We start from the raw sequence: 14,159 nt of genomic DNA on the forward strand, positions 1-14,159 counted from the left end.
TAAGGATTCTGCATTAGCTAAAGCTAACAGGCGGTCTCACACAGTTGCTGAGGTGCGAAGTTCGCAGGTTTGGTGGTGCAAGTGCAAGTGTAGCATTTTGTTGCAACAGGATTTTGCTAACCATACTAACCAGACCTGGCTTTTTGTGCTGTGGTACTGTTGCTTACATGCTGTAACAATTTTTGCTGAATGCAACGCTGAATGTATAGCGATAAAAATTGAGGCATAGAAGCTGAGTGCACTCAATAAAATCGGTTGTTATTGGAAAACAGGACTTGTGTATGGAAATGCTCTTGTTGTGCATGGTGGACAGCTGCATATGACAACTCTATTTGTAAGTGCTTGTTGAGTGCTGTAGCTTTTCTAACTTGGACATAACTCGTATGCCCCATGCTTGTGCTTTGTATGCAAAAATAATTTATTTCTCGTGAGATGCCTTGTACATTTCACCTCTGCACAAACTCTGTGCTGTTAAGTTCTTGTCTGAATGCTTAACAACAAATTGATTCAAAATTCCAAACTTCTCATTTGAGAAACTGATGGTTGTTGTATGGAGCTTTGGTTACATTTCTTTTGCTAAACTTAAATATGCATTACTTTTCTTGGCTTTGTGCTGTTTGTTGTCTTTGTTTGAAAGCTGGCTGCAATTTTAATATAGTTATGCATTGTTTCTTAATGAGCATCTAACCTGCAACTTGCAAAGAGCTTAATCATGCATTGCTGGTTGCACTGTACAAGATGCTTGCCTAACGCTTGCTGTGGTATTTTTTATTTTTTTGCAAACCATGCTTAATACCCTGACTCCAGTGTTCACACGTGTCTTGTTCTTTGCCCTGTATGCCTTTAAATCAATTTTTCTGCTGGCGGACCCAACACGAAGCAGACGGAATCCAAGGTACTGCAATCTGTGCACTCATTGCTTTTTCTTTGTAGTGCGTGTGCCCGCATGTATGCTGAAAGTGCAATTTATACTTAGGTTGCCATAATATTAACAATTGTGAGCAAGTCATATTATATATAGTCCTTTCTGTGTCATTGTAATAAAATGCATTTTGAGGAATAATACTTTTCTGCTCAATCCAACAACTACATAATAAAAATCGGGGCGTACTTAGTTTATCAAAAGCATGTCAGCCGGTAATAACAGCCCAAATCTTAAGAGGTAGGTTTAGCTTGGATCTAGTTCTGATTTTCCTATTTATATACATGTAAAAGGCAGAAATGCTTTAATGAATGAAATTTGTTGCATTTGAAAGAGGAAGATAAATTTTAATTACTCTAGAGAGCAGAATCTTGATTTACGACCTGGAAATTATAAGATTTCTGAAAATTGGCAATAAAATAAATTGAAGCATGACGCTTACAAATTTGTTCACAACTCCGCAGGAAAAATGGGCATTGCTGTTCAGCAAACTACCTCCGTTAGAGCATCTCAAGCTGACAAACTTGATATATGAATTTGCAGCTTACATACAAAAAGAAGCAATTTTGTTTGTTTTTACATATATTAGTTGCAGTTTACAGAATCGTGTTAGTATTGCTTTTCATTGCTCGGAGTTGTAGTTGAGTTTTATCAAATTTTGCAACTTTCAAGATTGTTCTTCTTTTAATTGAGTCAAAATAAAATTTTACTTCCGACAGTCGCTAGATCTTAACTTTCTTTCAAATGCAGCAAACCTCATCAAAATGAGTGCAGTTGTTGCTGAGAATTTATTTTTTTGTTCCCATGTATTTGGGTAGGAGCTTCTGAGCTAAAGCTTCCTCTTAAAGCAAAAGTCTTGTTTTGTGTCATACTGCTTTAGATTGCACCAAACATAGGTACATAAGCTTTTCTCCTTCATGTATGGCTTGCAACTTTTTCTGGGGAAGATGGCAGCCTTGGTTTAAAGCAATTTTCACATTCAGCAATTTAAAGTGGGGATTTTAGACAAGATTTCTCAACATGTAATATACTATAGTTAAGAGTATGTACTGTTAGTCTTACTTTTCTGCAAGTATCTGATAGCAGCCTACCTAACAGTATAGATGGACTTGAATGAAACAACCAGGTACTGGTTGTTCCGTCCAGAGCATATCTGTCGCAAGCTCTTGGTGTGTGCTAAGCCACGCACAAACTTAACGAGCAGCATTTCATGGATACAAGCTCAACTTGCATCCAACATTGTGTACACCTTGTGCATTGTCTCTACTTGCTGTCCTTCCATTCTAGAACTTGATTGTAGTGATGAACGATGTGTCTTTTGCTGGCACACAGCTCGCATTTGCGCAGGCTACAAGGCCTAGACAGCAGCTGGGCCGTGAGCAATGGCCTCAATGCTCACAACCACCCAGCGTGGCTGCAGCTGTATCTGTCGGCCTGCAAGCTGCTCGACCTGGCCGTTGCCCTTCCTGCTGACATGCTGCCCCAGTTTCAGATGTGAGCATGTAGTAGTGGCTACTCACTCAACTATCTTGCATGCCTTTTGAGAGATATTTACCTAGAAAATACCGTTTGCGTTGAATGGGAAGGGATGAGGAGGGAGGAGAAAGTTGATATCAACAAGGGACTGAGGCAGGGGTGCCCTTTATCCCCGCTGCTATTTATGATGTACATGGTGAGGATGGAGAGGGCGCTAGATGGAAGTAATATCTGGTTTAATCTCTCATACGAACAGGTGGGTTCAGTAGTAGAGCAGCAGCTTCCAGGTTTATTTTATGCGGACAATATTGTGTTGCTAGCTAACAAGCAAAGTGATTTGTAACGTCTGGCTAATATCTGTGGACAGGAAGGCAAGAATTTAGGTTTGAAATTTAGTGTTAGAAAATCGGGTGTTATGGTATTCAATGAAAACAGTGAACAGAAAGTGGAGATACAGGGCCAGGAAAGACCTCGGGTAAGATAATATAAATACCTTAATATATTGATAAATTAAGGCAATAGATGTATGAAAACACAAGAAAAAACAATAACAGTAAAGGGGAAGAGAAATGCAGCCGTAATAAAGCAGAGTGCTATGGGGATACAATAGGTACGAGGTGCTTTGGGGTATGTGGAAAGGTGTAATGTTGCACCTCGGGTAAGATAATATAAATACCTTAATATATTGATAAATTAAGGCGCTCACGGGAAGACTACAAATGAAGCTGTGCAAGGTGATAAGGGCTGGACTAGTTTTGAAGTGAGGGACGCTCACAGTAAAATTTATTATGAAGAACGACTGAGGAATATGGAAAAAAGTAAATGTGCTGGGAGAGTGTTGAGGTATCTGTGCAGGAAAGCGAGAGCAGGGGAAAAGTAAACATGTCCGCAATAGAGGTAGTAAGAGGAGATTGGAAGATTGTTGGAAGAAAAGTAGGGCAACGACAGAAAACGGAGGCGTACAAAGGCAAAGTTCGCAAATGGGTGGTCAGAAAATTTGGTTGTGGGAGTTCATATTGGTAGGACATTAGTAGGACATTAGCAGTATAATAGCAAGAGCTTGGTGGCGCAACCCACTGCCCCGTTCCAAAGGGGACGCTCATAACATACATCCATCCATCCGTTCAGCTACCATGGGAATGATGGGTAGTATGCAGATTTGTGTTATCTTTGTGCTCCTGGCTTCAGTCATTCTTGTGACATTATTTATTACTTTCTCATTTATATTTCTCATTTTCAAAGAAATCGTATCTTTTCAAATACATCAAGGCAATTTGTTTCTGCACACATGCATAGACATTGTGAATTCTAGCACTTGGAATGCAATATTCTATGCAAATCAGCATATTACACTTATTATTCATATGCTGGCTAAACTGCCACACTTGCAGCTCACATAGACACACATAGCACCAGAGTTCCTTCTAGTATTATTGTGGAAACTCTATGGCTTCACAGGCTTTTATGTCCCAGCATGGCATCACTGAAATTCTGTCATATGATTGAATCATACACGCGGAAGTACAATGAACAGTGTCATGCACTGATAGTCATTAAATGAACTAGTAAAGGCTTCTTTGTAAATGAACATTTAACTTTTAACCACCAGGCCTGAGTTGTACTTGTCCTGCAAGTTTGTACCATTGTCACCAAGGACGAGTTCTGCTTGTCCACGCCATAGTTTCCATTGCTTTAATTTTGCCTTGCCTTAAGCAAGTCATGTGCGTCTGCTCATCCCATCGCATATTATGTTGCAATTTACATTTGCTTTGCCGTTCTGTGTTGAGGGAATTTTACTGAAGACTTATGCAATGTCAGGAAAACTGTCTTTCTCAAAGCAAGGTTTCTTATTCAATTCTTTCAGTGCAACAAATAAGTGTACATATATTTTTTGAATGAGCATGCTGCACGCAATACCTTGAAAAAGTAAGTGAAAATTTGGGAAATGTTTTGTAATTTTCGATGCAAGATTTTGGTAGTTAAAGGGTTAAGGATTTTCACAGTACTAATAAAGAATGACACTCTCGCATGGCAATGTCATTAACCATTTATGGTAACTGTTACACCTTTGCTTTTTGTGATGGTTTATGCCTTGCTCAGTTAACACCGAGTGTTAATTCTCAAGTAAAATTTTAGCACCATCTATTTGTAGGACTCTTCGCTTGTGGAAATGAAGTATGCATTATTGTGAAAATTGAGTCTGAACGTGGTAGTTTTATTTTATGCATCAGCGGCAGTCGCAGAGTAACAATGTTTGGGTAGCATTCTTGCAATGCATACCAGCTTAGTAATGCAGAAAATTGGGCCAGATTGAATTGGATATTTCTAGCACTTACCGAAATTCCTGCTGTAATGTTCTCTCCTTCTTGCAATGCATACCAGCTTAGTAATGCAGAAAATTGGGCCAGATTGAATTGGATATTTCTAGCACTTACCGAAATTCCTGCTGTAATGTTCTCTCCTTCTTGTGTCGTAAAAGCACTGAAATTATTCAATAAAATAAAGTATGCCAGCTTTCGTGCCTTTCTTAAAGTCACATTTTCCTTAACCACATCTCCCACTTTGCATGCTGTGGCAGGTATCGGTGGGCATTTATTGGCGACAATGCTCCACTGTCGTCTGATGGCACCCAGTCACAGCAGGAGTCACTGCCTCAGGGCCAGCACGAGTTTGTGCCGCACATTGTCCGGCTCGCTGCACTCATGAACAAGAATGTAAGTTTGGTGCTTGCATAGAACTCTGTACAAGCAAATTTAGCTCTCTTGTAGTAACTGTACAGCCTTTATGGTATAATTTCGCAGCACATTTTTTGTTGTCAGTATTGTGTGCATTTCCTGAATGCTGCATGCCACTCCCAGCATTGCATAGTGTTCCTGACAGGAAATTACTGAGCACAGAGCATTAAGAAGGACTGCATACAATTGATGATAATCATTGTTTTGTAGTGATAGTACATTTATTAGAGGCCTTGTGCATGTCCGTTCCAGCTGCTGAACTTTGTTAGGATTTAACTCTGAGAGCACAAAGGGGGACACAGTATTCAGATCAGGTAGGGTTTCCTCTGTATTCAGTGGTAAAGATTTGTGATGGCTTTGGTGCTATATATAGAAAATGCTTCATCACTGAAGACATGATGATTGAGTTATAGACAATATAGGCTGGTTCTTAATTTTATGCAGCTATGTATTGAAGTGACAGAATAGAACTCGTGTGTGGCTTGATAGAACTGAAAGACAGTTAAACCATTATGAATGAGTGTTCACACCAGAGGAAACATATTTTTCTTGCCGAGCTTCGGGACTGAGTACGGAGATTCTGGCTAAATTTCTTCAACCGACAGTGAACGACAGGCAGCAAGTATCATTTGTTGGATCAAAGCAGGAACACAGGATGAGGACGAAGAAGTTTGGCACAAGGCTCAATTCTATTGTGATCACAATCGAAGGAGGCAGACCAGTGTAAGATCTGACTACAGTGGTATCACACACATAATGTAACACTATGAAATGCAATGTAAAGTACATCTATGGTTTACACATAACGAGAGCTGTCTGCACAAGTTTTAAACGAAAGCCTAGGTGGCTTGGGACGAAACCTACTTCCAGTTTTATGGGTGGTGTTAACTCTCCTATTGCTGGAAAAGTGTTATGCTTATTCTCTATTTCATGTATTTACAGGCCCCATCATTAAAGGGTTAATAGGATTAATTCTTAACGAAGTTTTTTGTATTAGATGCCAATTAATCAAAGCCCCAACATCAATGCCGCAGCAAGTTTCTAGCATTGAATGCTTTGCTGTTTCCATGGAGAACTCCACAATGGCAGAAAACTGATCATTCCTTTTTTTTCTGTATCTGGAAGGTCAAACCTCTCTTCAAATAATTTGATGCAGCTATAATGTGCATTAATTGCTATAGAGGTTCTTATGACATGCTAATATTTCACATCACTGTTTGCAGAATCCAAATAACGAGACCCTTCACCACAAAAGTGGGCGACCGCTGCTCAGCCTGACCTCGATCAAGTCATTCTACGACCTCCAGGGTTTCTTCAACAGCCTTGTCAACGGGTCTAACAATGCTGTTGACGTTCAGTGTGCCTTTGAGAACAGTGCATCCAATGCTCGCTCCAGCGAGCTGTCCAAGTCTCGGTCGGCCCCCGAGCTTGTGACCATGGCACAGGGAGCTGCAGTGCCGGCAGCAGAAGACGCTGTCTTTCAGACAACACTGCAGTGCGTGGAGCACATTCTCGAACTTGATTTCCTGGAGCCGCGCCTATCGTGAGACCGCCAGCAGGACACCAATTGTGCGGCGTAATTATTCATCCCAGTGTAGACCACCATCTTTTTCCTACTTTTTTTTACCACTCCGGCTAGCTTTCTAGGGTCCACGAGTGCGAGTTTCACCTGAGCTAGTCAGATAGTAATTACTTTCATGTTCCATTTGCGTAAATTTTATACTGTATATATTAAATATATTGCTGCTATTGAATGTGACAATGCCTTGCAGTGGGATATATGAGCTGTGCGAGAGGTGACGGGAATATTTTTATCGTTAAGGGACACTAAATGCAAATACTAAGCTAAAGTGATAAATGAGTGCTCGAGAATTTAAGATGTCAATATTATTGCAAACAGAGCCTTAATAATCGAGAAAGCGAGGTAAATGCAGGACACGATTAGACTCCTCGGGACATTCAAGCACTTGCCTGATGACGAAAGCACCCCTCAGTTAAATTCTGTCACTAGTATTCAACTACTCATTGCAAAAAACATCCTCGTATTGCATTATAAGATGACATAAAAAGCCACTTGTCCAGTTCCATTTCATGTTTAGAAAAAACTCTTTGAAATTACTATTGACAGCAACTAGGGTTGTCGAAATGTTTAGTTTCCACTCGACTCTGCACCGCCCACATTTTCGAGTTTCAGTACTTCCTGATCACCTAGTGCTGCGCTGGTTTTGCTGGCTCTTGAAACTCTCAAAAACTGCAAGTAGCAAAGAGTTCCATGCAATGTCGAGGGATGCCCGAACGGTCTACGCCACTTGACCAAAAAGCAGCTGCAGCAGCTAATTTGCAGCTCTGTCTCTCAGGCACTGTTTTACTCATCGACGGCGGCAAAAGGCGGCGATGGCGTATGCAACGTCGTATGCAACGTTGCACGTGCTGAGATTTGAATTTCGAAAAAGGTATTTGGACCCTTAAGATACAATTTTCTCGTAAACTAAGTCTTTTCTTGGCAAGAAACAAGCGCTGTGAGGTTTCTGGAAAGGTACTTAAACAGTCCACGTCAATTTAGTATTTGCTTTTAGTGTCCCTTTAATATGATGTACCTGTAAGTTTAAATAATGTGACTTTCTATTCTGCCCAATTGTGATAATGGCATAGAGTATGTACTTTGCATCAGATAAACTATGCAGCACTTTATAAGACCTTGGTGATGACTGGCTTTCTATGAATGCCTGCTTTCTTAATCAAGCTCAAACATCAGCCATTTGCTAAACCTTTTCCTAGTGAATTATTGATATTGTATATGTATAAAATGTTGTAACATGACCAAGTGATGCAGTGTAGACTGTCCCATGCCTGCTGGTTCTAGCATTGTGATGTCCCTAACATTTTAGCTTGTTACATATGTGCATGTTAAGCTGCTGTGTGGCAAGATAATTCTCTTCTGCAATATGGCAGAGCTCTTGCGTGAGTATGGTTGAAGTAAATATATACATAAAATAAACAGCAAATGAGCTACTTTTATTAGCATTGTAAAAGCATTGCTGGAAAATGTCTATTTTGTAAAATATATTTGCAGAGCTTCATTGTTTCATTTTGTGCAGGACACTTTGGGTGTCTATTGTTGATGTTGCGCGAGCATTAAAGGGCGCCTCACCAGGCCCCATAGCAAATTTTGGTTACAAGCTGGAAGTTGTTACGTGTTGTCCTCAAGGGAGCGTCCTGCCGCAAACATTTTTCAAGGCGGCTCATTTATAGCCAGTGCCGGACCTCAAGGGTCATGCAGCACTTGTGTCACCCCCCCCCCCCCCCCCCCCCCCTTACTTTTTTTCCTGGCTTTCTCCTGGGACAGTCTTTTTTTTTTTTTTTTTTTTTGAGCGATGCGCATTTCCACTGGCAACGTTGCCCGCGAGTTATCATTTCACGCTGTGCGCAAGGACACATGACCAGTGGTGTAGTGCTACATGAATACTGAGGCAGAACAAGTGGATCGCAGAGCATGATCACGCGCTGCAACACTGTAGAAAATGGCATAGTTTTGGTACCTGCGCATGTGACCGCACGACCGTGGGAACAAGCAGACGAAGCGGAAGTGAATCTCTTGCTTCTGTGCAAAGTAAAGCAGAAAAAACACTCGTTTGTGTGTTTTATTATTTCTCTAAACTTCAATTCGTCAATTCAAGCAACAGTTCACACAAAACAGATGCCTTGAATTATTCTCGAAGTCTCTTGTCACGAGCGACGTCGCACTATGGACTCAAGTACGTAGGCACAGGGACGCGAGTACGTCATCTTCAGGCTTAGAGCGTGGCGGCCATGAGAAGGAAAAATAGCGTTCGGTTTGAAATACCAGACCTTTCTGCAGCGCTTAGCGATGACCCGACCTGGTGAGGGGCCCTTTAAAGCGGGTACTTTAGCATGGGGCAAACTCTGATTTGCCTATTCCAATATAGGTTAAATACAAGAATGCTACCCCCTGGCAACCACTGAATTATGAAATTTGTTAGAAGTTGGACTTCACTGAATGCTAGAAGCAATACTATTGTAACGGCGCGACTATCGCCTCTGAAGCCGGCGAAGGGCTCACGTGCAGGTGATGCGAGGATAGAACACACTAGCGCTTGCGACCTGAGCAACCGCAGTGTTGACTGCTCCAGAGATCCCATGGCACCATGGCTTGCACATTTAAAAAACCATGGCAATGGTGATACCTCCTCGCACTGCCTCCCACAAATTGGTGAACCGGACGACCGAGCCCAGCCATGTGCAGTGTCAGCACAGACGCTACTATGGTGAGTGATGTCACCTCGGTGGTCCGGCAGACGTCCCGTGGTTGTAGGGTGTCTGGGAAATCTACATCGACATGCTGGACATCTGATTCACCAAGCTGGACAGCCACTTCCTTCTCAACAAGGTTCTAGGCTCTGGCTGCGTTCCAAGCTCCAGTTGCCCAGCCCCAATTTCTATGCGGACTTGCGGGCAGCCGTCCTTGCTCACTACCTCACCTTGAGCACTCACAACAGCTCTTACCATTTGAACCGTCGCATCGTTCCACGTCTTGTCGTCTCGCATCACCTGCGTACACTCGTGACAATCGTCGGCAAGTGCCAGCCCCAGCATCAGACCTCTACTCGGTTCATGAGCCTCCTGCCCAGCTTAGAGGCAGCTGTGCAACGATTCTTTCCAAGGAATTCACTGGGTCAAATGTAAGCACTTCAGCTGTTCTATGTCCCGCCACTCTCCTTCCTTGGATGTTCTCGTAAGCTGTCTGCTTTCCATTCGGGGTACCTCACTCATAACCGATATGAAGCTCTCTCACCGACTCCACTAGGCAAATTCCACCCTCACAGGCATGGCAATGCCACAAGCACAACCTTCCCAATGCATTCAGCGAACACCGCAACCCTAATGCTTTCGGCATTTGAGATTTTGCTGCAAGCAGCAGCAGGCGAGCCTTCCATTCTGAGCTCATACCTTCTGCAGATGCATGGCCCACCGAAATTTCGCACGAGCAGCTCTGCCATCTCTGGTTTCTTAGCTCGAGAATCACTTCTACATCAACATGAGTGACCAACACTTGCGATATCTCCATGAAAGTCCCAAGCTGCCAGACGGTCTACTTTTGGAGCTCCGACTTTTACAGGCCCGGGTGCATACGAGAACCTGCCGCAGGTCGCTATTTTGCAGTTGGTGTATCACTGTGGCTGCGCCTTGCTCACAACCTACGTTGCTGGTGCTGCCTGGTAAATCTCTCACGGATTGCATGAACCCAACACTACGAACGACGACACCATCTGCACGCTTTACCTGGACTTTATCATTGGACTTTATTTCAATCGCGCTTCGCACTAGGAGGGGGGCCCTGTAGCGGTGCGACTATCTCCTCCAAAGCCAGCGAAGAGGGCTTGCGTGCAGGTGCTCCAGAGGTCATGGCACTGCTACCTCGTCGCACAGCCTCCCACAAATTGGTGACCCAGGCCACCGAACCCAGTCTTGCCACACTATGTTGATTTATAACGTCAATTTTTTAGCAAGCATGTCGACTTCTTAAAACTTGACACATGAAGTTAATGTTTCAATTTGCCCAAAGTTGCATATCTATATGAATGCTTTAGCCCAGGCCACCCAGAAACTTGACAATACAAAGAGGCAAAGGTAGGGAGAGGGAGTTAAAAGAAAAAGGCCAGAAGCCAGCAAGTGTTAACATATGAAACAGGCAAATTATTTTTACAAGCGACTTAGTTAAAATAAATGCAGAATCTACTACTACTAATATAAATAGAACTGGTGACCATTCTTTGGAACCACATGCTCTTGTGTGTGGATATGGCCTTACTGGGTAGTCAAGTTTTCTAGATTCACCAGATGTTGCTATGTGAAGTGAGGAGCCATGTAAAACTTATGCTCATAGCCAAATGCTTTCTGCAAGTTATGCAACAATGGCCATTATTGAGCTCTGTACTGGCTGGTGGTGTCGTGTAATGTTGCCTCTGTCATAACCTAATGTGGCCAAAAGACAGCAAGTGGCCGATCCTGCTAATTGCACAGAGGCTGTGTGTGAACCAATGAGAAGGGGCCAAAACAATGAAAAATGAAGTCATTACAAAATAAGGCTATGCCTTTAAATTATTCATGGATTTATAATTCTAGAGGTCCCAGGTTTAAAAAGAGCCAGGGAATGCTCTATAAGTAAACTAAAAACAAAATTGATAAGGCAGAAGAGACAGGAATTACCATTGCTGATTAAATGGTGATGAATTCTTCCTTCGTAAAATTCAAGAAATTAGAAAATTTTTGAAATGGCCAGAATGATGCAGTCTTGGTCGTCATGCAGTTCGTGTCGGTGGTTGCACATCAGCTTATCTTCACGTAGCCCTCCCTACATACCTCCCGAGATTACTCTGTTACAGGATTACTGAAATGAAATTTCTTTTAGAGCGCAGCTCTTAGGCACCCGTTCCTGCGGTGAGCATCAGCATCTCCCCTCGGCGCCCTCGTAACCGAGCGAAGGAGTGCAGCAAAAGGACGAAAGAGCAAACACAGAGGGCGGATGAAAGACTGCGAGAGTGAAGAGAGCAGGAGGATATGGCGAAAGCGTGAGAAGAAAAACATAGTGCCACACACGACGTGCCTTGTGGCAACAATGGCTACACGATTGTGCCAGAGTAGCACTCGTCGTTTGTAAGGAAACAAAGTGCTACATGAGCGGAGGTCTCTCTGCGGTGGCTGCTGTGAATCACGCCCACGTGTCGCGATTAGCGAGGCAGTCATGCTACTCTCTGCTTCGTTTGCAACATGCCGCACGAGATCAATTGTCCGCACCAGCCAATATATTGCGAAATGAAAACTCGTATACAGCTGCACTCATTTTTCATTAGAGAGTATCGTAATTGTCGGTGAAATTGTTTCCTTCTAGGTTGCTGTTGTGAAGCGTACGTGAAATTACGTGAAACGCCCTGTATATGTGACCAGAGGCCGTCGAATTGCCGCTTATCCTAGATACGTTGGTGAAAACTATCCTCATTAATGTCGACAGTTGAGTGAATTGGTGGCCAATAATTTTGGCAGTTGTCCTGTGCAGTCTTTCTGCATTTTTTTGTTGTATTCTTCTTTTGTCCTTCATGCATTAACAAGAAAACGCTGTCAAACATGGAGAGCCATAACAACACAGCCTTGAATTTTTTCTATTGGCTTGTGTCACTTCTGACATCTGGTAATGTTGTTTTTAGGCTGTTTCAACATAAGAAAAAAGGTAGAGAGTTCATATTTTTAAGAAATGGGGGCCACTTTATTGGGTCATATATACGGAAAGTTTGAACTGTGTAGGTTACTTATGTGCTTTGAAAATATTTGCCAAATACTAACTTTCTCCCAACATTTATGTATTACACAAGGAATTTAGTTGCCTTTCCTGGTTTCCTTGGTGAACTATGTTATTCACAGTGTTTTTATTTCGCCAAAGTAGAAATTTTGTTCTGTGGGACGAGCGATAAATGTTTGATCTATGTGGATTCATTGCAGCCTTTGTATAAAATTACTTATTCAAGCGTTCCAAGGTGTTATACTGTCGTTACCTCAAATGTTTCCGAGACTCCTCCAACAATGGAATGAGGTACAAACTTCAAATTCCATGAGAATAGGTCTAATTTTTAGAGTAATGTTATGCAAAAGTTTCATTTACGTGCTTTAAACCCAACTTGGTAAATAATTACTGAACCCTCTTTTTTCCCCCCTTATTTTCGTTTGTCATACAAGGATCACAGTTTGTTTCTTCAGTGTCTTCGGTGAACTAAACAAGGCACCTTATTCATATCTCGGGAAAATTAGCGGCACAGTATGTGTAATGTGTAGGAAATGTTTCAAGAAGGTGGGTTAAATGTGCCTTTTCACAATACATTACATATTCAATGGTCTGTACCATAATTACTAGGTTTAACGAACGGCATAAAACTTATAGTGCTGCTCTATGGTGCTGCCCTGGCATAATTACAATTACAACTGAGGTCAAATTTTGCAAATATATGTGGAATATGTGGAACGCTAGCCCAAGTTTGTGTGCAATGTTGTACGTATGTTGATCAAATACATTGTTTGAAAGTGTTAGGCTGCCGTTATCAGCAACTTTTCCCAAATTCCCAAGAGTACTCTGCATTTCACAAACTTTATACTTGGAAGGAATGGGCGCAGCTTAAGTGGACTTTGTCGCAAAGTTTTAATGCTTCTAGCTTACTCAGAGTGTCTCAAATAATTACTGAGCCCTCGATTTTTTTGTTTATTTATGTTTGATACATATAATGGTTTCGCCTGGTGCCCTTGGTGAACTAAACAAGTCAGTTAAATTCGGCATACAGGTTCTCTTTTCGGCACCTTGTAAGCTGTCCAGTCTGTGCAATTTAGCTAGACCTGATAGGAAAAAGAAAATCGAATGCAGCACTAACCACAGGAACAAGTTTGTGCCTTGTAGAGCGAATGTCATCTATGAGATTCCGCTGAGTTGTGGCAACGTGTACGTTGGACAAACAGGCTGCTGCATTAATATTAGATTATTAGAACATGCCAATTCACTAGATGAATCTAGAGGACAGCATCTTCCTAAGCATTGCAAGACCTGCAGGCATGACGGCAAAGCTTGTGCTCCACTTTTCGGCAGGACTAAGATTGTCGGACGCGCAAAGGATAAGAAAGAGCGTGAAGTAATCGAAGCTTTAGAAATCGCGAGATTAGGGCCGGATAAATGTGTTAGTGAGGCTTCCATACATTTGTACCGCAAGGAGTTGGCGTTTCTAGGCTTGACTACATGATAGCGGCATCGGCCTTCGCGGTTGGTGCGCATGCATGCTGTTGTTGGTAGGAAAGTGGCGTTGGAGCATTAAACCAGCTGTTAGTCTGCGCTTGTGTCGTGTGGTTCTTTCTATGTCTTGTTCTTTTTTGCACAGTTTTTCTTTGTTCTCAGTTTATTTGTTTGGTGACAGTAAGGAAGAGGTAATAAATGATGTGTAGGCAAAGTTCAGAGTGAGTTGAGGCATTGGTAA

At 42.3% G+C, this 14,159-nt stretch overlaps 1 protein-coding gene across 2 annotated transcripts in view; it reads left to right on the top strand.

Moving 5' to 3' along the window:
* LOC126521393 (protein DOP1A) overlaps window positions 1–8,312 on the top strand; it is a 60,595-nt gene extending 52,283 nt beyond the window's left edge. The window contains exons 31-34 of one of the 2 annotated variants that reach the window (XM_050170083.3): window positions 884–895; window positions 2,255–2,416; window positions 4,977–5,112; window positions 6,357–8,312. In XM_050170083.3, the coding sequence (XP_050026040.1) occupies window positions 884–895; window positions 2,255–2,416; window positions 4,977–5,112; window positions 6,357–6,680 (634 nt within the window). In that variant the 3' untranslated portion in view covers window positions 6,681–8,312. The remainder of the gene's footprint in view (window positions 1–883; window positions 896–2,254; window positions 2,417–4,976; window positions 5,113–6,356) is intronic. The other variant, XM_050170084.3, reaches the window with a different exon arrangement.
* The last annotated feature ends 5,847 nt before the right edge of the window (window positions 8,313–14,159 follow it).

This window comes from Dermacentor andersoni, chromosome 6 (genome assembly GCF_023375885.2).
Source record: "Dermacentor andersoni chromosome 6, qqDerAnde1_hic_scaffold, whole genome shotgun sequence".
Lineage (NCBI taxonomy): Eukaryota > Metazoa > Arthropoda > Arachnida > Ixodida > Ixodidae > Dermacentor > Dermacentor andersoni.